The sequence below is a fragment of the Podarcis vaucheri genome, assembly GCF_965113315.1.
Source record: "Podarcis vaucheri genome assembly, chromosome: 18".
Lineage (NCBI taxonomy): Eukaryota > Metazoa > Chordata > Lepidosauria > Squamata > Lacertidae > Podarcis > Podarcis vaucheri.
The window spans coordinates 3,679,413-3,704,786 of NC_138756.1; the positions used below are offsets into that span (position 1 = coordinate 3,679,413).

Sequence of the window (25,374 nt, forward strand, 5' to 3'; positions counted from 1 at the left end):
ACTTTGAGGTTTCCCCCACCCCCAAGCAAGTGGTATATAATGCAGGAATACGTAAAACAATATGTTGTTTGTTGTTTAGTCGTGTCCGACTCTTCGTGGCCCCCAGATCACGCCAGGCCCTCCTGTCTTCCACTGCCTCCCGCAGTTTGGTCAAACTCATGCTGGTAGCTTCGAGAACACTGTCCAACCATCTCGTCCTCTGTCGTCCCCTTCTCCTTGTGCCCTCCATCTTTCCCAACATCAGGGTCTTTTCCAGGGAGCCTTCTCTTCTCACGAGGTGGCCAAAGTCTTGGAGCCTCAGCTTCAACTAAACAACGAATGGCAAGCCAAAGCCCAGGGGCCGGATGCGGCCCAATCACCTTCTCAATCTGGCCCACGGACGGTCCAGGAATTTTACATGAGTAGAATGTGTCCTTTTATTTAAAATGCATCTCTGGGTTATTTGTGGGGCATAGGAATTCGTTCAGTTTCCCCCCCAAAAAAAATATTCTGGCCCCTCCACATGGTCTGGGGGATGGGGGACCGGCCCCCTGCTGAAAAAGTTTGCTGACCCCTGCATTAAAGCATAATGAAATAATAATAATAATAATAATAATAATAATAATAATAATAATACGTTCAGAGGTCTGAAACTGCAGCGGATTTCCCCCTTCCAATAACGGCGGCTTCACAGCCAACATGGGAACAGGGCTCCACCGACTGACGTCCCTTGCTTAGGAAGGAGGCCCCCAGGGCCTTTGCCAAGATCATTACCGCCCCGTAAGCTCTGTGACTTCAAGGCTTGAATGTACCTTCTCTGTGGGGCACCAGCTTTGAAGACGGAGAGAGAAATTTGGCAGGGGAGGCAGTGACCCTGCCAGGGCTCTCTGCCAAGCAAGATGGCGGCATTCTGTTTCCCAAAGGCTGAAAAGGTAGCTTTTAGCTTTCAGCTTTTAGCCCTTCCCACGTTTCCTGAGACAGCCTCTCTCCTGAGCGTAACAATTGCCACCCAAACCTTCCCTTCAAAATGATGCTAGTCTTCTTGGTTCTGAATCACATACTGCACCATGATTTAAGAAGGATCTTGGCAAGCTGGAAGGTGTGCAGAGGATTCAAGCAAGACGATCTCATGCGTGATCATCACCATGCGTGATGAGGAAGGGTTGAAGGAGCTGGGGGTGTTCAGCTTGGAAAAGGGGAGACTGAGAGGAGATATGAACGCCATTTTCAGATATCTCAAGGGCTGCCACGTGGAAGAGGGAGCCAGCTTTTCTCCTGCTCCGGAGGGTAGGACTCAAACCCGTGGCTTCAATTTACAAGAAGGGAGATTCCCACTAAACATCAGGAAGAACCTTTTGACAGTAAGAGCTGTTTGACAATGGACCCGACTCCCTCAGGAATGGACTCTCTTGTGGAGTCTCCAGTAGCAGTTTAGTCATGCTAGTCCCATGGACTGCAAGAAGATCCAACCTATCTATTCTTAAGGAAATCAGCCCTGAGTGCTCACTGGAAGGACAGATCCTGAAGCTGAGGCTCCAAGACTTTGGCCACCTCATGAGAAGAGAAGACTCCCTGGACAAGACCCTGATGTTGGGAAAGATGGAGGGCACAAGGAGAAGGGGACGACAGAGGACGAGATGGTGGGACAGGGTTCTCGAAGCTACCAGCATGAGTTTGACCAAACTGCGGGAGGCAGTGGAAGACAGGAGTGCCTGGCATGCTCTGGTCCAGGGGGTCACGAAGAGGCGGACACGACTAAACGACTAAACAACAACAACAAAGTCATATGACCCAGAAAGCTTTCTGTGGACAAACACCGGCTCCCTTTGCCTGAAAAGCGAGATGAGCACCTCACCCCATAGTCACCTTTGACTGGACTTAACCATCTAGGGGTCCTGTACCTTTTGCCTTACATTCCTTGAAGGTTTTTAAGCAGAGGTTGGATGGCATTATCTGTCATGGATACTTTAGCAGAGATCCTTGCATTGGGGTTGGACTGGATGACCTTTGTGGTCCCTTCCAACTCTCCGATTCTATGATCCCCAGAAATAATAATAATAATAATAATAATAATAATAATAATAATAATAAAATTTAATTCATACCCCACCCTTCCCGGTTCAAAAACCGGGCTCAGAGCAGCTAACAACAAATTTAAAACACTTAATTGTAAAAGCAGCATAAAATACAGTATAAAAACATGAATAACAATAAAATTCAAAGTTCAGAAATCAATTTAGGGGAAATCCATCTAATAAGCATTAGATAATCCCCAGGGCTAGCTGGCTGAATTGGTCCTATTTGGGCCAGCGAGGAGCCCAGGGGAGAATTAGTTGTGGGGTCTCAGAGCGGGTGATCTTCATATAAGCAGAGGGGGAGGGAAGAGAAGGGAAATAAAAGATCAGGCTGAATTCAAATTAAAGGCCAAATTAAATTGCCACCCTATTTGGAAAACTTCAGAGCAGGTGTTATTTTTTCAGCAAAAACTTAGGAACGCTAACCAGTTCAGCCCGTGTTCCTCCTTGTGGAGTTTCGTGGGGTGTCCAGGGATTTTGCAAGAGATCAAGGAGAAGACCTGGACCACCCCTGTAAAAAAACCCACAAAACCACACCCAAGGGATGCTGCCGTTTCCTTGCAGAAGAAACCGCAAGTCAAAGATGCCAGCTCGTAGGCATCTTCACACACACTTTAGAAGTACACAGAGCCCTGGCTGGTCTTCTGGTCGTAGGCTTGGATCTGGGCCTTGATGTGGGTGAGCTTCCTCTTGAGGTATTCGCAGCGCTCCTGCTTCTCTAGGAAAGCCGGGTCCTGAAATTTGCAGGGTGGGCAGAAAGATGGGGGAAACGGAAACACGTTAAATTCATTTGCAGTGGGGGAAACGGAAACACGTTAAATTCATTTGCAGTGGGGGAAACGGAAACACGTTAAATTCATTTGCAGTGGGAACCAAATACCTACCCAGTTTTCCAGGGACAGCGCCGGAGTTACGAAAGCCATCCCGACTCCTGATTCGATCCCAGAATGTCAGGTTTAAGGTGCTGGTTTTGACCTTTAAAGCCCTTTGTGGCTTAGGGCCCTCGTATTAACGGGACCGCCTCTCCTGGTCTGCCCCACAGAGGACCTTAAGGTCCATGAACAACCATGGTTTAGCGGTCCCGGGCCCTAAGGAAGTCAGACTATCCTCCACCAGGGCCAGGGCCTTCTCAGTGGTGCCTCTGACCTGGTGGAATGCTCTGTCCCATGAGACTAGGGCCCTGCAGGATTTAACCTCCTTCTGCCGGGCCTGTAAGACAGAGCTATTCCGCCTGGCTTTCAATTTGAACTTAGTCTGAACTCTTATTCCCCTTCCTTTCCTCCCTCTCCCCTTTTTATGAAGATTACCTGCTCTGGGATCCCTCAGCCAATTCTCCCCTGGTCTCCTCGCTGGCCCAAATAGGAGTAATTCAGCCAGCTAGCCCTGGTGATCAGCTAATATTTATTGGATGGATTTCCCCCCTAAATTGATTTTTGAATTCTGAATTTATTGTTATTCACATTTTATACTGTGTTTTATGCTGTTTTTCGTTGAATCAATTAAGTGTTTTAAATTTGTTGTTAGTCGCCCTGAGTCCGGTTTTCTGAACCGGGAAGGGCAGAGTATAAATAAAAAAATATTATTATCATTATTATTTCCCCCACCAGTGCCAAGCTTGGGGAGGAGGATGAGAAAGCTGCGGCTGCGAGGGATCACCCCCTTGTTTCTCTCCATAGCTGCTGCTCATACTCATGCTCCCCCCACCCCAATAATCCTGGGAACTATAGTAGGTCAGAGTCCTCTCACAGAACTACAATTCCCAGCGCTGCCTGGGAAAGTGGGATTGACTGTTAAACCACTATGGGAATCGTAGCTCTGGGAGGAGAAGTTGTCAGGAGCTTGTCCTACACTCGAGTAGGACCCTGGCAGAGACACATGCCCGACTGGCATGTTCCCTCCCTCCTGGTATTTCGTTCGGGAGCTTCAAAAGCTTTCTTCTGCCCGAACATCACAGCGACCGATGCCAACAGACACCGGCACACTTAGGGATCCGCAGAGTTTGCGCATCGTGCGTGACAGACCTCAGCAGCTTAGCATTTTGGCTAATCTACTTTATTTACACGGAGCACTGCAACATGGCTCCCTCTCTCTCTAGCATCAGGCAGCAAAGAGAAAAAGAACAAAGGACAATCGTCCCACTTCACGGAACACAGTAACACAAACATCCTGTCTCCGTCACTTCCTACTCAGTGGAGTCAAAACATACACCGTTGTGTGAAAGACAACAATCCCATGACTGCAATCACGGAGCAGGAATTCTAACAGAAACGAGGGTCTCCTAGCAAATCTCAGCATCCTTAACAACTTACAGTTCCCACCAGGGGTGCTGACAGGGAGGAATGTACACATGTATGGGCCCCGTTCCAGCAGGAGCCCCAAACTGATAGCTCAGTCAGTAGAGCACGAGTCTCTTAAACTCAGTGTTGTGGGTTCAAGCCCCACATTGGGCAAAAGATTCCTGCATTCCAGGGGGTTGGACTTGATGACCCTTGTGGTCTCTTCCAATTCTATGGTTATTATCTTTCAATCAAATACCCAAAGGGCTGTCCCATGGAAGATGGAATAAGCTTGCTTTCTCTTGCCCTGGAGGGGAGGACCTGAACCGATGGGTTCAAGTTACAAGAAAGGAGATTCTGAAAAAGAATCTGGAAGAACTTTTTGGTGGTATGAGCTGTTCGAAAATGGGATGGTTTCCTTTGGAAGGTGGCTGACTCCTTGGAGGTTTTTAAGCAGAGCAGGGACCGAACAACGGGAGCTCACCCTGTCACGGGGATTCGAACTGCCAACCTTCTGTTTGGCAAGTCCTAGGCTCTGTGGTTTAATCCACAGCGCCACCCGTGTCCCTTAACTCTACAATTTTATGACTATATTAATTAGACATTCCTAAAGAAAGTTATAAAACAAAAGGTGGAGAAAACACCAATGCTTTGGTATTTGGCAGGCAGCACCATTGGCATACGGTGTTCTGGGCTCAGGAAATCCTGTTGCCACAACTGGTTCTCAGGATACTTTGAGAGAAGCCTTTGCTGATTAAAGTGGTGTGAGGCGGCTTTAAATAGGACTTAGGGATCCATTTGCAGCCTTAGGGAAATCTTGAAACGACACTCACTTCTGACTTTTATTTACCTCCTTCTTGCTTTGGTAATCTCTCCAAACAGTGGAAACCCGGCTTTCCTCCTGCAGAGGAAAGAGAAGCATTTAAAACAAGCCAGCAAAGGAACCTCTCAGAACCATTGCTCCAAGCTAAGGATGGACGGATCTCTCAGTTTTGGTTTTTCTTCCCCTCCACAAACTTAAATTCAGCTCTCCACATTTGCAACAACAAGCTGCATATATATATTTTAAACTTCATGAAAAGTTCGCCATCATTTAAGTGCGAAGTTTGCATGCAATTTCACCTCCTATGCACATTCCCACCAATACAATGCATTTGCAGTATGTTATCTTCATTAATAAATTCATTCTCCTGGACCCTTTGCTCCAGTAGATACACTTCTCATTATTTGCCTGGAGAACTGCATTGCAAAATTCAGAAAGTGGTTGTTGTTCAACGTATTTTGCAAACTTAATGCCTGGTTAAATTTTGTTTAATGCCTGGTTAAATCTGAAGATGACGAGTGAGACCTCGTCGAAACGTCGCACAGACACCCCGACTCTTACACGGGAAGACACCCGAAGACACCAAAACCTGCATATATATATAATGCATCACTGTTGTCAGGGAACTGACATCGGAGGAAAGGGAAGTGGTAGGGCTCCCAGAGACTGGGAGAGAGTCAACAGCTAAAGCAGGGACCAGTAGGGGGAGCGCGGGGTCTCTGGAGGAGGATCTCAGTAATGCTGAGAGAGACGCAGCAGCCCAGGCAGGAAGCAGAAGGGGAGAGAAAGGGATGAGAGACACTTCGAGCGAAAATAGCGGGGAGGTGTCAGAAGCAACTGCAGGGAGACCTATGCTTCGCCGGAAGCTGTCACGTCGTGAGTCCAGGAGACGCGTTTCCGTTAAGGAACTTCTTTGCTGGAAGCGCTTCCGCAGACAGCCACTGTCGGACTCTACAAGTGACTAGAGCAGACATGTCTGAGGAGCTCTGTCACACACAGAGGTTTGTGGGGTCGCACAAACTCTGAAGGGGCACTATTTTAAGCACAAGCAGCTAATCATCCCCTGACAGCAGTCCGACAGTCTCTGTACGCTGCCTGTGCAGGAGAAGGCATCATAAGCGACCCAGCAGGAGCCGGAGCCGCAGGGGGTGGAGCTGGTCCAAGCTTGGAAGACAGATACCGAGCATTGGAAGTCCAACTTGCGCTGCAGACGGCGAGGCTCGAGGAGAGGAGGGCTCAAGATGCAGACAAGAAGGGGAGAACCACTCAGTTCCCCAGAAAGGTACCAGGATTAGTGCAGAAGTTTGGGGGGGACCCCAAGGATTACCATGCCTTTAGGACTGAAATGCAATATGCCCTGAATGTGCAGTTTGATGAGTTCCCTGATGAGGAATCCCGAGTTGCTTTCGTAATTGGGCATCTTGAGAAGGGGGCGCGGGACTGGGTTCGACCCCTGATGGCAACGCACAACGATATCCTGAAGGACGCTATGAAATTCTTTCGTGCAATGGATATCATGTTCTCCAGCGATATTGAGGAGGGGGGAGTGCGCAGACAGCTAATGGCTTGCAAGCAGGGAAGCAGATCTGTCCGTGAGTACTGGACTGAATTTACCATGCTGATTCACAGATTGGGGTGGGATTTATCGGCAGCACCCATTCAGATGCTATTTGAAGAAGGTCTTTCTTCAGCTGTGAAAGACGAGCTGGCCAGGAGCCCCAGGGCGGTGTCTATGGATCAGCTGACCAAATCTGCGCTGACCATTGGAGCGCGCCAGGAGGCAAGAGCCTTGGAGAGGCGGGAAGGGAGAGGGGAACGTTGGAAGGAGTTACGCATTCCAGACATTCCTGAGCCAGCTTTCCCGCCGGCAGAGCCGATGGAAATCGGAACAGCCCGCGCGCGCGCAGTTTCAAAGCCCAGTGAGGGGGCGAAGAAGGAGGGAAAGGGACCCCGGAAATGCTATCTCTGCCAACAGCCAGGCCACTTTGCCAGAGTCTGCCCCCAGAGGAAGGAATGGCAAGGGATGGTGGGAGCTGTTGAGGGGGAAGAGCAGGGAGAAACGGAGCAGGTAAAAGCCAACGCCTGGTTGCCAGCAGGGCACTGCAGCCAGGCCAAAGAGCAGTGAAAGTGCCCCTTTCCCAAGTGCCAGTGCCAGAAGCTCCTCGACCTGCTCTAGTGATTGAAGTGTCGCTAGAGTTGCAAAATGGACACCCCCTAAAAATAAAGGCGCTGTTAGACTCAGGCAGCTCCTGCAATTTCATGAGCAAGGAGTTTGCGGCTGAACACCAGATACAGACTATCCCCTTAAGCAACCCCCTGCAGGTGACCACGATCGATGGCAGAGAACTGTTGGGAGGAGGCGTCAGCTTGCAGACCATCCCAATGATAATGAGGGTGGCAAGGCACACAGAACTGATAGCGTTTAATGTGGCCACCTTGGGAGGCGCTCCCATTATTTTGGGAATGAGCTGGCTAGCCCTACATGATCCGCTGGTGGGCTGGCATCAAAGAGTGGTTTCCTTCGGTTCCGCACATTGCTTAGAACACTGCAGGGGGGAAAAGGGGTCAGCAGGGGCCCAAGCCACCCTAGCAGGGACGGAAGTGATGGAGAAGGGGAAGGTGCCATCACAGTATGCTGATCTCAGCGACGTGTTCAGCGAGAAGGAAGCTGACCAACTACCCCCGCATAGGCCCTTTGATTGCCAGATCAATTTACTCCCTGGAGCACAGCTTCCTGTAGGCAGGTTGTATGCCATGTCAGACAGGGAGATGCAGGAGTTGCGAGCGTTCATTGACAAGAACCTGAAGAGAGGCTTCATCAGAGAGTCCAAGGCAGCGGGGGGTAGCCCAGTGTTTTTTGTGGATAAAAAGAACACGGACAAGCCGAGGCTGGTATGTGACTTTCGGGCCCTAAATGCAGTGACAGAGCCGGTGGCTTTTCCTATGCCCAGGATTGATGATATTTTGACCAGGGTGCGAAAAGGAAAGATTTTTACAAAGCTGGACCTAAGGGGGGCGTACAACCTGATACGTATAAGGAAAGGGGATGAATGGAAGACCACCATGTTCACCCCTTTGGGGGCATTTGAATATCTCGTTATGCCTTTTGGATTACAAGCAGGCTCCGCGTGTTTTCAAGCCTTTATGAATCATGTACTGGGGCCTTTGCTCTACAAGAATTGCGTGGCCTTCTTAGATGACGTGTTGGTGTATTCGGAGAATGAGGAGCAACATGTGAGAGACGTCAGAGAAGTGTTGAGCAGGCTGCATGCCAACAGACTGTGGGTGAAACTGGAGAAGTGTCAGTTTCATACCAAGGAGGTGGAATTCCTGGGGTACCGCTTGTCAGACAAGGGGTTGGCCATGGACCCCGGCAAGGTTCAAGCGGTGCTGGAATGGAAAACCCCCAAGACTAAGAAGGATGTGCAGAGGTTCCTAGGGTTTGGAAACTTTTATCGTAAGTTCATCCGAAACTTCGCTCACCTGACGGCGCCCATCACGGACTGTCTCAGCAGCAAAAAGAAGTTTGTTTGGACGGGGGAGGCGGAGCGAGCGTTTGAGGAACTGAAAAAGGCCTTCGCCTCTGACGAACAACTTCTACATGTGGATTTACAAAAAAAGCTGAGGGTCGAAACAGACGCTTCTGACAGAGCCATAGGGGCGGTGCTTCTTCTGCAGCCAGGGAAGGAGGGGTCCGAGTGGCGACCGTGTGCCTTCTTTTCGCGAAAGCTGAACAAATCGGAGAGAAACTACACGGTGTATGACCGGGAACTTCTTGCGATTTATGAGGCCTTCCGGAGATGGAGGCACCTACTAATTGGTGCACAACAGAAGGTGCAAGTACGCACGGACCATAAGAATCTAGAGTATTGGAGAACTGCGCGAGTGCTCAACCAACGGCAGTTGAGATGGGCCCAGGAGTTCTCCAAATTTAACTTTGAGATTTGTTACGTACCAGGCCAGGAGAACGTTAGGGCGGACGCTCTATCACGCAAACCTGAATATTTGGAGGGAGAGGGTGCACCCGAAGAGACCCATGTCATTCCCGAGGATCGCTGGGTGTGTGGGGCGGCACTGGTGGGGCTAAGGGAACTGATAGAGGGAACGGTGCAGGATGAATATGCCCAGGACAAACTCAGGGGTCTCAGGAGGGAGGGAGACAAACCCGGGGGTTTTGAGGAGAGAAACGGGGCGTTGTACTACAAGGGAGCGTTATACGTACCTGAAGGAGAATTGAGGGAAAAGGTACTCAAGCAACTGCACGATAGCCCCACAGCAGGGCATTTTGGGCAACACAAAACCATGTGGCTGGTTACCAGGGAATTCTGGTGGCCCAAGGTCAGGGAAGATGTGCGGGAGTATGTGAGAGGGTGTGACCGATGTCAACGAGCCAAGGGGGAGAGGCGGGCACCGGCAGGTTTATTAGAACCACTACCCACGCCGGAAAGACCATGGGAGGCAGTGGCAATAGATTTTATGACTGATCTGCCCAGGTCCAAAGGGAAGACAGCCATTATGGTTGTGGTAGACCTGTTAACCAAGATGGCCCACTTTATAGCCTGCTCACATGCGGTCACAGCAGAAGAAACCGCTAAATTGTTTGTGGAAAATGTGTTTAGATTGCATGGTGCCCCCTTGAGGGTGGTTTCGGACCGAGGGAAACAATTTACTTCCAGGTTCTGGAGGAAGCTCATGAGCTTATTGCATGTAGAGGTGAATTTCTCAACTGCCCGTCATCCAGAAACCAACGGGCAGGCGGAAAGAGCTAATGGTGTCCTCCAGCAATATTTGAGGTGTTATGTGAATGACAGAGAGAATGATTGGGTGGAGAAGCTGGCGTTGGCAGAATTTGCCTATAACAATGCGGAGAACGTGTCCACGGGAATGAGCCCTTTTTTGGCCAATCACGGGTGTCATCCCCGAGCCTTCCCAGGGGGGGAGGGGGAGAACTGGAGCGTTCCAGCCGCAGAACAGTTCGTTGAAGAAATGGAAGCGATCCATCGCCAGCTCCAACTTAATTTAAACAGGGCGAAGGAGGAATATAAGAGGCAGGCAGACAAAACCAGAAGGGAAGGAGAAAGCATTAGGGTGGGGGATCAGGTGTGGTTGTCCACCCAAGGGTTACCATTTAAAGGAGGTTGTAAGAAGTTAAGACCCAAAAGACTGGGCCCATTTGAAGTCACGCAACAGGTCAACCCAGTGGCTTTCAGACTCCGGTTACCTAACCACATGAAGTTGCACCCAGTGTTCCACAGATCATTGCTGTCACCGTATATAGGGGACAGAGAGGGGAGGGTCAATAGGGGACCAGCTATGGAGGAAAAAGAACACAGCTACCATGTAGCGGAGATTCTCGATTCCAGGTGGAGGGGAGAGCAAGTAGAGTATTTGGTAATGTGGGAAGGGGAGCCGGAGTCGGAAAACACCTGGGTCAGGGCAGAGGATGTAGATGACGAGGTTTTGATTGAAACTTTTCATCAGAGATTCCCTCGGAAACCCCAGCCAGTGGCGAGGTTCCGGAGGGAATACTTCGCCACCACCGACGAAGAAGAAGAGTTGGAGGGGTTCGCTGATTCCGAGGTGGAGGAGGATTCAGCGAGTCGGAACGAAGACCGATGGAGGGAAATGTTCGAGACGTCGGAAGATGAGGAGGATTCTTTTAGGGGTTTCAGCTCCTCACCGCCCAGAGGAGAGAGAAGGGGCGGGGGAGAGGGGGGCCCTGGAGGGGAGGTGGATGTCAGGGAACTGACATCGGAGGAAAGGGAAGTGGTAGGGCTCCCAGAGACTGGGAGAGAGTCAACAGCTAAAGCAGGGACCAGTAGGGGGAGCGCGGGGTCTCTGGAGGAGGATCTCAGTAATGCTGAGAGAGACGCAGCAGCCCAGGCAGGAAGCAGAAGGGGAGAGAAAGGGGTGAGAGACACTTCGAGCGAAAATAGCGGGGAGGTGTCAGAAGCAACTGCAGGGAGACCTATGCTTCGCCGGAAGCTGTCACGTCGTGAGTCCAGGAGACGCGTTTCCGTTAAGGAACTTCTTTGCTGGAAGCGCTTCCGCAGACAGCCACTGTCGGACTCTACAAGTGACTAGAGCAGACATGTCTGAGGAGCTCTGTCACACACAGAGGTTTGTGGGGTCGCACAAACTCTGAAGGGGCACTATTTTAAGCACAAGCAGCTAATCATCCCCTGACAACTGTGTATTAAGAACTACCTTCTTGTTCTGATAGTGGCGAGGAAGTTTGGAGAGCATCGCCTCCAGTTCCTTGAATTTCCCCAGCGCTGTGCGGACTTCATCGTACAGCTCCTTGTATTCTGCATACTGGTCATTGAAGACGGCCTTGTATTTTTCACGCTCATCCCTGCTTCCGATGGCTGGGTACTTCCTACGCCGTGCAGCAAAAAGTCAAGAAGGAGAAAAGATGTGGGGAGGAGAATCAAAGCCGGACTCAGAGTAGACCCACTGAAATGAATGAACACAAATCACTTGGGCCTGTTAACTTCAACGTATTGTGTCCAACTCAGTCAGAGGAGACCCAGTGAAATGAATGAGCACAATTCTCTTTGGCCTGGTTAAAGAGGAACGTTTTTGCCAGGCATCTAAAAATATATAATGAAGGCACCAGGTGAAACTCCCTGGGGAGAGCATTCCACAAGCGGGGAGCCACTGCAGAAAAGGCCCTGTTCTCATGTTGCCACCCTCTAGACTTCCGGCCTGGTGGAACGCTCTGCCTCATGAGACCAGGGCCCTGCAGGATCTGATTTCTTTCCGCAGGGCCTGTAAGACAGAGTTGTTCCACCTGGCCTTTGGCTTGGAGCCAATTTGATTCCCTCCCCCTCTTTCTTTTTTCCTTTCTCCTCCTGTGATGAGGCTGCATTTTAATATTTTAATGTTGTATTTTAATCTTGTTTTTAAGTTGTAATCATTCAACTTGTTTTTATTATTGGTTGTTAGCCGCCCTGAGCCTGGCCTTGGCTGGGGAGGGTGGGGTATAATAATAATAATAATAATAATAATAATAATAATAATAATAATAATAGCAGCGGTTCTCAACCTGTGTGTCCCCAGATGTTGTTGGACTACAACTCCCATCATCCCTGAGCTCTGGCCTTGCTAGCTAGGGGTGATGGGAGTTGTAGTTCAACAACATCTGGGGACCCACAGGTTGAGAAAGGCGGATCTAGACCTTTTGTGGGACCCAAAAGAAGGGTGTTGGAGGATCTCAGGGTCCGGGTACGTTCATATAGAGAGAGGCAATCCTTGCGGGATTGCAGGCCTGAGCTGTTTAAGGCTTTATAGGTCAAAAGAAGCACTTTGATTTGGACCTGGAAGTTCATTGGCAGCCAGTACTGCCTTGGCCAGGTGAGCATCCTGGCCACCAAATTTTGCACCAGCTGAATAGTAGTAGTAGTAATAATAATAATAATAATAATAATAATAATAATAAAATTCCTTCCAGTAGCACCTTAAAGACCAACTAAGTTAGTTCTTGGTATGAGCTTTCGTGTGCATGCACACTTCTTCAGATGGTATTTTTTATTTTGACTATGGCAGACCAACACGGCTACCTATCTGTAATAATAATAATAATAATTTATACCCCGCCCATCTGGCTGAGTTTCCCCAGCCACTCTGGGCGGCTCCCAGAGTGTTAAAAACAATACAGCATTAAATATTAAAAACTTCCCTAAACAGGGCTGCCTTCAGATGTCTTTTAAAGATAGGATAGCTGCTTATTTCCTTCACATCTGAAGGGAGGGCATTTCACAGGGTGGGCGCCACCACCGAGAAGGCCCTCTGCCTGGTTCCCTGTAGCCTCACTTCTCGCAATGAGGGAACCGCCAGAAGGCCCTCGGAGCTGGACCTCAGTGTCCGGGCAGAACGATGGGGGTGGAGACGCTCCTTCAGGTATACTGGGCCTTTGAGGCCGTTGAGGGCTTTAAAGGTCAGCACCAACACTTTGAATTGTGCTCGGAAACGTACTGGGAGCCAATGTAGGTCTGTCAAGACCGGTGTTATGTGGTCTCGGCGGCCGCTCCCAGTCACCAGTCTAGCTGCCGCATTCTGGATTAATTGCAGTTTCTGGGTCACCTTCAAAGGTAGCCCCACGGAGAGCGCATCACAGTAGTCCAAGCTGAAGCTTCTGAATCGTCTTCAGAGACAGCCCTATGTATAAAGCATTGCAGTAATCTAACCTAGAGGTTCCCGGAACATAGACAACAGAAGTTAAGATATCCCTGTCTTAAATAGGGGTGCAGAAAAACCTCCTGAGCATTCCTGGACCATTGCTGCTTACTTACGACACATAATCCGGGACGATGTGAGGTTTTGGGTGGTGGCCTGTCGGAATGGCAAAGTTTAACACCTCTGGGTCCCCGCCCTTCTCTGAGAACTCAACGCGTCTTGCAACTTTCTCCTTGGGAGTAACTTCATCCTGGTCTATGACTTCCTGAGGCGTACCTCGTAAGAGGATGGGCTTTCGCTGAGACGAAGGGAAGGAGACAAGGCAAGAGGGAGGCTCGTAGTTCATTTGGCCAACCTTCAAGGGGGAAAGAGAGTGTTGTGGACATCATTATTGTTGAGGGACTCAACATGTCATGAGCACAAGAAACTGCCTTTTATTAAATCCAGTGATTGGTCCAAGTATCCCAGCAGTCCCCAACCTGATGCCCTCCCCGGGTGTTGCAGGATTACAGCTCCCACCAGCCCTAGCCAATGAATGAGAAAAATAATATAGATGAGGCTGGGTACGCCCTTCCTTTTCTTTGATGGGGTTCCCACTTCATGCTAGCAGTTTGAACGGCAGGAAGGTGGTTTGCATTTCTAATTTTAAAACAAACAAACAAACAAACAAGGCCCAAAGTTTGCATTCCAGCTTGCCGAAGATATTTTGTGAAAGCTCAGCAGGCCGTAAGTCAGACTCACAGTACACCCATTGCAATCAATGGACTTAAGTCTACTTTTGAGTTTGACTTGGCCAAAGACAACCCACTGGGTGGAATTCAACATCACACTATGGCAAAACATTTCGCCTGCACGAGCGTTTCAGCTGGTCAGGGGCAACGATTCCTCTCTCCTCCTCCAGGGTGCTGTTCTGGGGGTTCTCTTTTGTCCCATTAGCCAATTTTCAGTGAGGAGAAGCTTGGGGAGGAGGGGGGAAAGTCCCACTGTGCAAGAGAGATTCTGCTGATGGGACTTGTTCAGTGAATCCTGCCCATTGTGTTTTGCAATATATACACACACACATAGCTGGAGCATAGAACCACAGAAATGTAGAGTTGGAAGGCAACCCAAAGGGCATCTAGTCCAACCCCCTGCAATTCAAGATCAACACAAACAGAGCCTAGGAGCTGAGGTCCCTTTGCCCCCCATAAAATATCTGAGGGGCAGGTCCCCCCAAATTTGATGGGCATTGCCATTCAAATGATGTGGGTGTGCTGTGTCATGCGACACATTATGTGGGGTGGGACTTACCTGCCCCCCAATATTTTATTCAACACAGCTGCCTTTTTTTGACTCTCTCATGGGTCATAACTCTTGACCATAGGTAGGCAAACTAAGGCCCGGGGGGCGGATCCGGCCCAATCGCCTTCTCAATCCGGCCCACAGACGGTCCAGGAATCAGTGTGTTTTTACATGAGTAGAAAGTGTCTTTTTATTCAAAATGCACCTCTGGGTTATTTGTGGGGCCTGCCTGGTGTTTTTACATGAGTAGAATGCGTGCTTTTATTTAAAATGCATCTCTGGGTTATTTGTGGGGCATAGGAATTTGTTCTTTTCCCCCCTTCTTCAGCACCCCACAAGGTCTGAGGGACAGTGGACCGGCCCCCTGCTGAAAAAGTTTGCTCTTGACTGTTCTGGAGGCCATGGAGGTCATAAGGAGCCTCTGCGTGCCAACATTGCCGTCTCCCAATTTTATTTTATTTTAAATAAACTTGAAGAGCAGCTTTTGTATTGTGTATCTGCTCTAGCCCTGAATGTGAAGGGTTGGCTGCGGAGATAAAAGATGGGTTCAGGGGAGAGCTACAAATCAGGTTTACTACATATTCCCCTAGCAGCTCCTCTACCTTGGAGCAGCAACCTCTTAACCTTGGAGGAAGGGGTGTTGGAGGAAGGGGAAAAAAGTTCACCAGGGCAGCGGGGGCTCGTTTCCTTGGGGGCGGAGCAAGGGGGAGACCAGCGTATTTCCCTGGGTGAATATTGGAGAGGAACCCCAGCCTCCTGCCGCAGCCTGCCTTGTATAAACATGTACATTTTTTCATAACTTTTTGAACAAGGTTTATATTGACTCAAGTTTAAAATAAAAAAAAAGTGTGACTGAAATTTTTACAGAGTTTAGTGCACCAATGCCGAAGTGAGGGTTGTATGTGAGGGAGGAAGCTGTGTCTCCTGCCCGCCTGTCGTGTTCCTGGGCAAGGGGGTGTGAAAGTGCAGAGTTATATTTAGTAACCAGTGTAGAGAGAGAGGCACAAGAAGTGTAAAATTCCAAATGTATATTTTTCTTATACATCCCTTTTAACTTGCACCATCCTACCCCGATCTTCCTTCTCCCCTCCCCATCCCTTCTCGTTAGGAACTCAAAGCCATGCCATGCTCCACGCTGTTCCGTGAGTGTCCATCCCTTCTGCCCCATCAAACTGACACAGCTCTCTTCCCGCCTGGTCCCAGCTGGCCAGACCAAGGAAGCCTGAGCTGCTCTGTCCATTCCTCTCCTCCCCAGAACATTGCACCATTGCCTTCTCCCAGTGGTGGGGTCTTACCAGAGCTCTTGAGTTCTTCTGGACAGCTTGATGTCTCCACATCCTGAGACAGACGAGGGATCCGACCAGGTAGAGCAGCATGGTGAGGAAGAGGAAGGCGATGGCGGCCACTTGCCCCCCTTCGACTCGGCACAAGGCAACAACGAGCGGATTGTTGGCAAATACGGAGTAGCAGAGTCCTCCACGGTTGACGTCGTTGACGTAGGCGATTGCAGCAGCCATGTATAGGAGGAACATGATGAGGTTGAGGCCAAACTCTGCCAAAGGCCACCAGTGGGAATCAAGGAGGATTGTCCTGTAGTACATGGTGACCCCGAGGCCTAGCAAGATCACGGTCACCAGCCACACCAGGCTGACCACCACCAGCACGAATGGGGTCATCGGGCCGTAGTAATTGTATCCATACCCTCCACCCAAGACACCATTGTAGGGCAGAGAGTTGCCACCATAAAGCGCCGACCACTGGTAGTCCTTCTGGATGTAAGCGGCTGTGCAGGCAAAGACCATCCCTCCTAAGATTAGCTCCAGACCTGCCATCAGCCTCAGGAGGCCAGGCCACGACTTCATGTAGGAATATTTGTGGTCGTAGGTCTCCAACTTCTCCTTGTAGCTGGGTGGACCACTCGACAAGGCACCCTGGCTCTCAGCAGTCAGCGTGTTCCCAGGCTCCAAAGGGGTGGCGGGAGCTGAGAGGGGTTCCTTAAAATCGCCATCGTTCCCATTGTCAGTGGAGCTCCCCTCACCATCGAAGGTGGTTCTTTGAGGGTGCTCAGAAAACTGGGTGTGTTTGAAGTCTTCAGGAGCATAGGTCAAGAGAGAAGTCTCAGTCCAGGGCTGTCTCTGCCAGCGGTGGAAGAAGTTCTTCCAAGATGGAGGAATGAAGCGTCTAATGGGCTTCATGGAAGAGGACTCTTGGTCCTGAGGTGTGCCAGTGAAGGCTGGTTTGGCTGATGGAAATGAGCAGAAGCCATCTGAAGACCTAGAACCCAATGACTTCCCAGAATTCTCTGACCAGGTTCCCATTAGATGAAGCTGCCTGGAGGTGTTTAGAAGTTCCTCCCCTCCATCCATCTCAGGAGGCCTCTTCTCTCTGACTGATGTCTCCTCAGAGCTCATGTCCACAAATGGCTGGCAGAGAAACTCTTATCTGCAGCCTCCTGTTGGCACCACTTGAGTGGGTGATTGAGGGTGTCCCCCATTCTCCTCTGTGCCGTTTTGCCAAGTCTGGTGGTTGAAAGTTTGGGAACTGAAGGTGGAAGAGAATCAAGTGTCTTTTTTAAAAAAACGGGGTCCTTTTTAAAAAAATAGAGAAAATCGACAGCAGTTTAGTTTTTACAGTAATGAAATGTGGTGACAGGAGAGGTCTATAGCACTTTAGGAAGGGACTATACCACATCAATGAGACCTTTCATGCCCCTCCCACCTTAAGACTCTAACCCAACAGCGCAGAAACTAATCTGTACAAGAAGTGATGTCACCTTCAAGAAACATTTTGAACAGGTTATTTCCTGTGTGGTGTGTGGTGTAGTGGTTAAGAGCAGTAGTCTCGTAATCTGGGGAACCGGGTTCGCGTCTCCGCTCCTCCACATGCAGCTGCTGGGTGACCTTGGGCCAGTCAGACTTCTCTGAAGTCTCTCAGCCCCACTCACCTCACAGAGTGTTTGTTGTGGGGGAGGAAGGGAAACGAGATTGTTAGCCGCTTTGAGACTCCTGAAGGGGAGTGAAAGGCGGGATATCAAATCCAAACTCTTCTTCTTAAGAGCTTAACATGGTGGGAACAACCAAAATTGGTTTGGGGTGGTACAGTCACACCCTGAAATGTTCCACACACCCTTTTTTTCAACTTCCCTTGACCCTGGCTTTTGATGCATACTTTTCGGACGAACCTCATTCCTGTAGTTCTGAGTTGTTTTAAACTGTCTTTTAACATTGTGTTTTGATTGTTGTAACCCACCCTGGGACTTTGGGGTGAAGGGTGGATAAAATAATAATACAGTGATACCTCTGGATACACATGTCTGCGCGTGCACGGGTCGCGATTCACCACTTCTGCGCATGACATCATTTTGACCATCTGCGCATGCGTGAGTGGCAAAACCTGGAAGTAACACGTTCCATTACTTCTGGGTCGCTGCGGAGCGCAACCCAAAAATGCTCAACCTGAAGCAACTTCAACCCGAGGTATGACTGTAATAAATAATAATAATAATGGCTATTTTTCTAGAAAAAGAGGAGGTGGAACTCACCACAAACCCTTATAATGGCCCACCAGAAAGGTGCTGAAACAGAATGCCAGTGAATTCTGATTGAAAAAAAGCCAGAAGAAGAAGAAGAAGTCTCTCCAGTGGTGAGACTCTGTTAGCCAACAAGGGTCCTTCTTGTCCACCTCAGGCATTCTTGACACCCAAATCCTGCCTCCACAAGCAGTCATCTGATGCCTGGAAAGTTCCCCTACTGAATTCCCCAAACCCTTGCATTAATTTCTGCCACCCCAGAAGTGAAGACAGGAGTGCCTGGCGTGCTCTGGTCCATGGGGTCACGAAGAGTTGGACACAACTAAACAACTAAACAAAAACAACAACAACCCCATCTTTTCATCTCCCTTGTGCTTGCTTCCCAATGAACCCCGCACACCCAAGGCGTTGGCCCTTGTCCACAATCTGGATGGAAGTTCTCGATCGTCACACATCTCTCACCCTACCCAGAAATGCTTTTCACCGTACCTTCAACGGCCACGAAGTCCGCAGCGTAGGTTGCCTTCCAGAGAGGGGAATCTGGCTCGGCTGGGTTCAAAGCCTCTGTCAAAGGAAGCAGGTCATTTCCTCCGGCTGGTCACAGCGTGGTCTCCAAAAGACGTCGGGATCTTGGTTGGCCTCTGCTGGGAGGTTGCAAATGACCACGGGCAGGCGGGGGAATTGATCTGCGGTGTACAGAAGGCTCTAGGCTCCGAACCCAGCACGTTATCAGCCTCTGGCACAGTTAAATATTAACTGTGGAGCGGGCAGGAGGAGGGAAATGTCACACACAGATCGCATTATTAGTAAGGCTAGATACCCAGTCAGCCAGATGTCTTGCGACAGATGTGTAATAGCTCAAGCTACAGGGCCGCCTGGAATAATGGCTGCTGATATCTATCAGGCGGGATATACCGTATTTTTCCGTGTATAAGACTAGGTTTTTTCCCTAAAGAATAATGTCGAAAATTTTGTTGTTGTTTAGTCATGTCTGATTCTTCGTGACCCCCTGGACCAGAGCACGCCAGGCACTCCTGTCTTCCACTGCCTCCCGCAGTTTGGTCAAACTCATGCTGGTAGCTTCGAGAACACTGTCCCACCACCTCGTCCTCTGTCGTCCCCTTCTCCTTGTGCCCTCCATCTTTCCCAACATCAGGGTCTTTTCCAGGGAGTCTTCTCTTCTCATGAGGTGGCCAAAGTACTGGAGTCTCAGTTTCAGGATCTGTCTTTCCAGGGCTGATTTCCTTCAGAATGGAGAGGTTTGATCTTCTTGCAGTCCATGGGACTCTCAAGAGTCTCCTCCAGCACCAGAATTCAAAAGCATCCATTCTTCGGTGATCAGCCTTCTTTATGGTCCAGCTCTCACTTCCGTACATCACTACTGGGAAAACCATGGCTTTAAATATATGGACCTTTGTTGGCAAGGTGATGTCTCTACTTTTTAAGATGCTGTCTAGGTTTGTCATTGCTTTTCTCCCAAGAATCAGACGTCTTTTAATTTCGTGGCTGCTGTCACCATGTGCAGTGATCATGGAGCCCAAGAAAGTAAAATCTCTCACTGCCTCCATTTCTTCCCCTTCTATTTGCCAGGAGGCGATGGGACCAGTGGCCATGATCTTCGTTTTTTTTTTAATGTTGAGCTTCAGACCATATTTTGCACTCTCCTCATACACAGGGCATTCTTCCCCCATTTTCTTAAATATGAATCCCTAAAAATAGGGGGCGCCTTATACATGGGGGGCGTCTTACAGACGGAAAAATACGGTACAAAGGATAAATAAGGGACTCTCCTAGATTTTCACATGGAAAATGCAGGAATCTTTTGCCCAACATGGGGCTTGAACCCATGGCCATGAGATTAAGAGTCTCATCCTCTACTGACTGAGCTGTCCCAGCTACAAGGTAGGAAGAGGCAAGCCAGGCAACTCCTGTACCACTTTTCTCCCAGAACCAGAAGGGGACTGAAAAGGGCAGAGCAGAGGGAGTTGCCATGAAGGCACAGTTCCCAGTGTGCAGCCTGGGGGGGGGAGGTACATAAATTGTGGAGGGAGAGTGGTCCCCGGTTGCTGCAACTGCTCCCCAGAATATGGACCTGGGAACAGCTGCCTAAACACTAGATTGGTGTGCTGTAGGAGCGACTGTATATATATATATATTTGGTAATAAATTCTTAACTATCTGCCGTGTGCATTCCATTGGCTGGGAAGTTCCCTTGAATTCTGACAATGGGAAGGCTTTTTTCACTATACAGTGGACGCTCGGGTTGTGAACGTGATCCGTGCGGGATGCACATTCGCAACCCGCAGCGGCACGTCTGCGCACGCATGGGTTGCGATTCGGGGTTTCTGTGCATGGACAAAGTGTGATTTAGCGCTTCTGCGCATGTGTGACCGCTGAAACCCGGAAGTAACCCTTTCCGGTACTTCTGGGTTTCGGCAGGTGCGTAACCTGAAAAAACGCAACCTGAAGCAGCTGTAACTCGAGGTATGACAGTATTTAAAGAAATATAGTCTGGTGAATTCACGAGCAAGTCCTGAACTATCAGCAACAGAAGGAATTAGAGATTATTGTGTGGTGGTTATGATATAAGAGACAGAAAACTGGGTGCAGCAAGGGAGAACAGGAGGGGAAGTCAAAAAAACAAAAGGAAATTTTATTATGTTTTGGAGTGTATGTGCGATTTTTTGTGTGAAATCCAGGTGTGTTGAGAGTAGAACCCAGTTCACTGTACAAAAGTGACATTCACCTGTGATGCCCCACCCACTTTTCCTCAGGCCCCACCCACCTCTGGAATGTGCCCCGCCCCCAGGCTTCCCATGTGACTCCCCTCTCACGCTTCCCCCACTGGTCAGAGTTAAAGGACACATCCTGGCAAGGCGGGTGCAAGAGGCCAGGCGAAAAGGCTCTAAGGGTCACATTCTGACCCCCAACCCTGGCCTGAGGTCTAGAACAGTGTTTCCCAAATTGGGCGATACCACCCTGTGGTTGTGTGTGTGTGTGTGTGCTGGAACGATCCAGAGGGCCAGTGGTCTCCTCGGGTGCAATTCGTGGGTGTTGAATAGGAATAATGGGGCGGTGGAAGCATAAAGAAGAGAAGAGAATTTTGAAAAACCATTCGTACATTTTGCATCTGTTGGTGCAACGAAGAGTTGAAGTTGCAGTAATTATTTTCCAAAATACTGTAAGCTGATAGCTGCACAGCAGGTTCATAATCCTTCTCTTTAGGATTATTTTTAAGGTTATTCATAACGTTCATTTTAAAATGATCCTTTGCTATCCTAATTTTTGCGTATAATGTGAATGTTATCAGGGTTGATTTTTAATTTCAAGCTTTTTTAAAAAAATAATTTTTATTGATTTTCCAATAAAAACATCCAATTAATATATCCAATCATAATACAGTCATACCTCAGGTTGAATGTGCTTCAGGTTGAGCGCTTTCGGGTTGCTCTCCGCGGAGACCCAGAAGTAACGGAACATGTTACTTCTGGGTTTCGCCGCTCGCGCACGCGCAGACGCTAAAAATGACAAAATACGCGTGCGCGGAAGCGCCAAAACGTGACCCGCACATGCACAGGTGCGCTGTTGCGTCTTACGTTCCATTCAGGATGTGAATGGGGCTCCGGAACGGATCCCGTTTGCATCCCGAGGTACCACTGTACTCCAATTAAAATAAAAAACTAAAATAAAAAAGACCAAATTATAGTCCAAATTATAATTATTATTTTTTCGGGGCTCCCCACACTCTGGATCTCTGAAGCATATCTCCACATCTCAGTCCTGCCTCTCCTCATAATTTCAAACTTCAAGGTCTTTCTTTACCATGTTTCAAGACGTAGGTAGAAATATAGATGCGTAAAAGAATGCAAATTTGTCGCTGCATCTTTCTGCTTTATCTCGTAAAGAAGGTAGATTTCCAGGGGGTGGGGGTGGCGCTGAGTAATATTTTTTTTCCTGAAAAGATTGGCCAAATAACTTTGGGAATCTCTCGTCTAGAGGAAAAGGCTGTTCTGATATGGTTAGACCACAAGATGGCAGAAAAGAGAAAGGCTGGTGACTTCTCAAGCCTTTCCAACATACCAGCCTCAGTGAAGACCTGCAGACCTGGAGGATTACGGTAAATTCTACAGCATCCTTTCCCTGGTCTCCCCTCTCTGTGAGTTTGGAGGAATTCCCACTATTACCACAATAGGCCACAAGGGTGGGGAGAATGTCTGGAGAGACCTCTAAGGTCCCATTCATCAAACGGCCACCACAGCGGTACCTCAGGTTACATACGCTTCAGGTTACAGACTCCGCTAACCCAGAAATAGTGCTTCAGGTTAAGAACTTTGCTTCAGGATGAGAACAGAAATCGTGCTCTGGCGGCGCGGCGGCAGCAGGAGGCCCCATTCGCTAAAGTGATGCTTCAGGTTAAGAACAGTTTCAGGTAAGGAACGGACCTCCGGAACGAATTAAGTACTTAACTGTAATTTGGCTTAACCATGTCTGGAAGTAGAGCAAAGTCATACACATTACCATGTGTGTAGCAGCCTGCATCAGGCTGGCACCTTCCAGGTGTGGTTGGGTTTAGGAATGGCAGAGTCTGGAATAATAGATTCATAGAAGTTGCAAGGACCTCAAGGATCATCTGATCATAGTATTATAGAATTTTATAGAGTCGGAAGGGACCACGAGGGTCACAAAACTGAGAAGATCTATAATTGAGAAGATTCATTGGGGCTCACCAAATTTCGGGCTAGCATAGGGTGCTATAGGGACGTGGGTGGCACTGTGGGTTAAACCACATAGCCTAGGGCTTGCTGATCAGAAGGTAGGCGGTTCGAATCCCCACTACAGGGTGAGCTCCCGTTGCTCGGTCCCTGCTCCTGCCAACCTAGCAGTTTGAAAGCACGTCAAAGTAAAAGTAGAGAAATAGGTACCACTCTGGCGGGAAGGTTAACGGCGTTTCCGTGCGCTGCTCTGGTTCGCCAGAAGCGGCTTAGTCATGCTGGCCACATGACCCGGAAGCTGTGCGCCAGCTCCCTCGGCCAGTAAAGCGAGATGAGTGCCACAATCCCAGAGTCAGCCACGACTGGACCTAATGGTCAGGGGTCCCTTTACCCTTTACCTAGGGTGCTATATTTTGAAAAATTGGCGGTTCAAATCCCCGCAATGGGGTGAGCTCCCATTGCTTGGTCCCTGCTCCTGCCAACCTAGCAGTTTGAAAGCACGTCAATGTGCAAGTAGATAAATAGGTACCGCTCCGGAGGGAAGGTAAACGGTGTTTCCGTGTGCTGCTCTGGTTCACCAGAAGCGGCTTAGTCATGCTGGCCAAATGACCCGGAAGCTGTATACCGGCTCCCTCGGCCAATAAAGCGAGATGAGCGCCGCAACCCCAGAGTCGGTCATGACTGGACATAATGGTCAGGGGTCCCTTTACCTTTACCTAGAGTGCTATATTTTGAAAAATTGGCGAAGTCCACCCTTGCTCTGAGTTTTGCTGAAACTCACCTTAACTAAAAGCGAAACCGGGGAACGCTCTACGAACAAACAAGAGAAATGAACGGAAAGTTTGCAGCCTAAATAAATGACCAACCCTTTTATCCATTTATCTTTCAAACGTTTTATTTAATTGTCTGCCTAATACAAAAGTCTCCATATCCCCACAGCTGAGCCCTTAAAAAGGCGCCCCCCGAAATTGCATACATGAAATATAAAAGACAGAAACAACCCCACCCCCAACACACACACACAATGACAATGGCGATGAAAGTGCTTCATCACACATATTCTCTTGTTCTAGTCATTACAATGGTCCTGGCTGGTGCTATCACTCCCATATTATGCTCAGGGGAAACAGAGGCTGAGAGAGCGTGGCTTGCCAATGTGGCTCCTTTCCAGGTGTTGTAGATCATGGCTCGCGCCAGGCGCCAGGGATGATGGGAATTGTAGTTAAACACCTCTGGAAGGGGTAGCAGATCAGACAGCCACCCCAAGCCCCATTGACCTTAATGTTCTCCCCACCAAATTCAGTAGGACACGCTTCTTAAGTCGGCGTGGCTAAGATTCAATTGTGAGGCTTTTCTGATCTCTGGCTCATCTCCGGATGCTCCCTTGACATTTGCCTCAGATTTTGGAGTCCCAGATGATCTGGCCTCGTTTCCAAAGTGGAACAGGCCTGGAACGTCCCTCCTTTGCTATTTCCAGAGTTTCTGTGCGTGCTTTGCTTGCAACCACTTCTGGTTCTTTCCTGCCCGGTTCATCCCTCCCTTCTCCATGCACACTGACTGTGAAACACTACAGTAAAGCAATCCTGATGCAATTGTGTGCTGCTCCTTTTTTTTGGGGGGGGGTGATTCTCCTCTTACTCACACGTAGGTGCAGTCTGAGCACACTAGAAAACCGCCGCACCAAAAACCATCTCAGTGCAGCGGCACTCACGCCTCCTCTGCAATGTCTCAGTGGAAGGGGTGGAAATAAACTGGGGGTGAGCTTAAAGACGCACTGGTCCCAGTTCTGATTTGCTGCATTTCCAAATTGCGGAGGAGCTGAATGCATATCAAAGCAAACTCTCAGGAACAGCAAAGGGACAAAACAGGGGCCATTCAGGCAACTGATTCCTTTTTTTTTGCCACCATGCTACACCCAGCTTTCAAAATAACTCTTTTGCAACACCGTTTGAAGGAAAGAATAAAAACGTGAAGGAAAATCTGCTTGACGTATCTAAGAATAGCCCTATGAACTAAACCACAGTGTTAAATGCTAAACTCTGTAAAAGTCTGGATGGGGTGTCATTTCATATGATTTATTATTTTGTGGTTTTATGTTGTGGTTTTATGTTGTAACTGGACTGAGACCTGCAGGTATAGGGCAGTATACAAATTTAATAATAATAATAATAATAATAATAATAATAATAATAATCAGTGCTTTTTTTCTTAAAAAATCTACCCTATGCCTACCCCTACCCTATGCCTACCCCTACGTACCCCCCCAGAAAAAAGCACTGAGAAGGAGGAGGAGGAGGAGGAGGAGGAGGAGGAGAAGTTGGTAGCCCTTAATACCAAAACAGCTTTCCACGGTCTCTCTTTCTCACTCTCTCCATAGCTGTCAACTTTTCCCTTTTCTTGTGAGGAATCCTATTCGGAATAAGGGAATTTCCCTTTAAAAAAGGGAAACGTTGACAGCTATGCTCTCTCACATGCAAGCAAGCAAGCAAGCAGGCAGGCAGGCAAGCATACAGGTCTAAAC

General features: G+C 48.9%; 1 protein-coding gene and 1 long non-coding RNA gene across 4 annotated transcripts in view; one reads left to right on the forward strand and one right to left on the reverse strand.

Annotated features, from left to right (window-relative positions):
* Positions 1 to 1,476: 1,476 nt before the first annotated feature.
* LOC309523110 overlaps positions 1,477 to 25,374 on the forward strand; it is a 28,105-nt gene continuing 4,207 nt past the window's right edge. Inside the window, exon 1 of the long non-coding RNA XR_014215259.1 lies at positions 1,477 to 1,760. This is a non-coding gene — a long non-coding RNA (uncharacterized lncRNA). The remainder of the gene's footprint in view (positions 1,761 to 25,374) is intronic.
* Positions 2,093 to 18,843, reverse strand: OCEL1 (occludin/ELL domain containing 1). Of its 3 annotated transcripts, none has more exons than XM_082206452.1 (6): positions 18,631 to 18,843; positions 15,908 to 17,153; positions 13,448 to 13,686; positions 11,361 to 11,532; positions 5,181 to 5,231; positions 2,093 to 2,788 (listed from the first exon to the last, which is right to left on the reverse strand). In XM_082206452.1, the coding sequence occupies exons 2-6, from the start codon at positions 17,021 to 17,023 to the stop codon at positions 2,669 to 2,671; spliced, it is 1,698 nt and encodes a 565-aa protein (XP_082062578.1). In that variant the 5' UTR covers positions 17,024 to 17,153; positions 18,631 to 18,843; the 3' UTR covers positions 2,093 to 2,668. The 3 variants fall into 3 exon arrangements, with proteins under 3 accessions (XP_082062578.1, XP_082062579.1, XP_082062577.1); XM_082206453.1 differs by having other exon boundaries at positions 5,164 to 5,231; XM_082206451.1 differs by having other exon boundaries at positions 5,181 to 5,228; positions 11,358 to 11,532.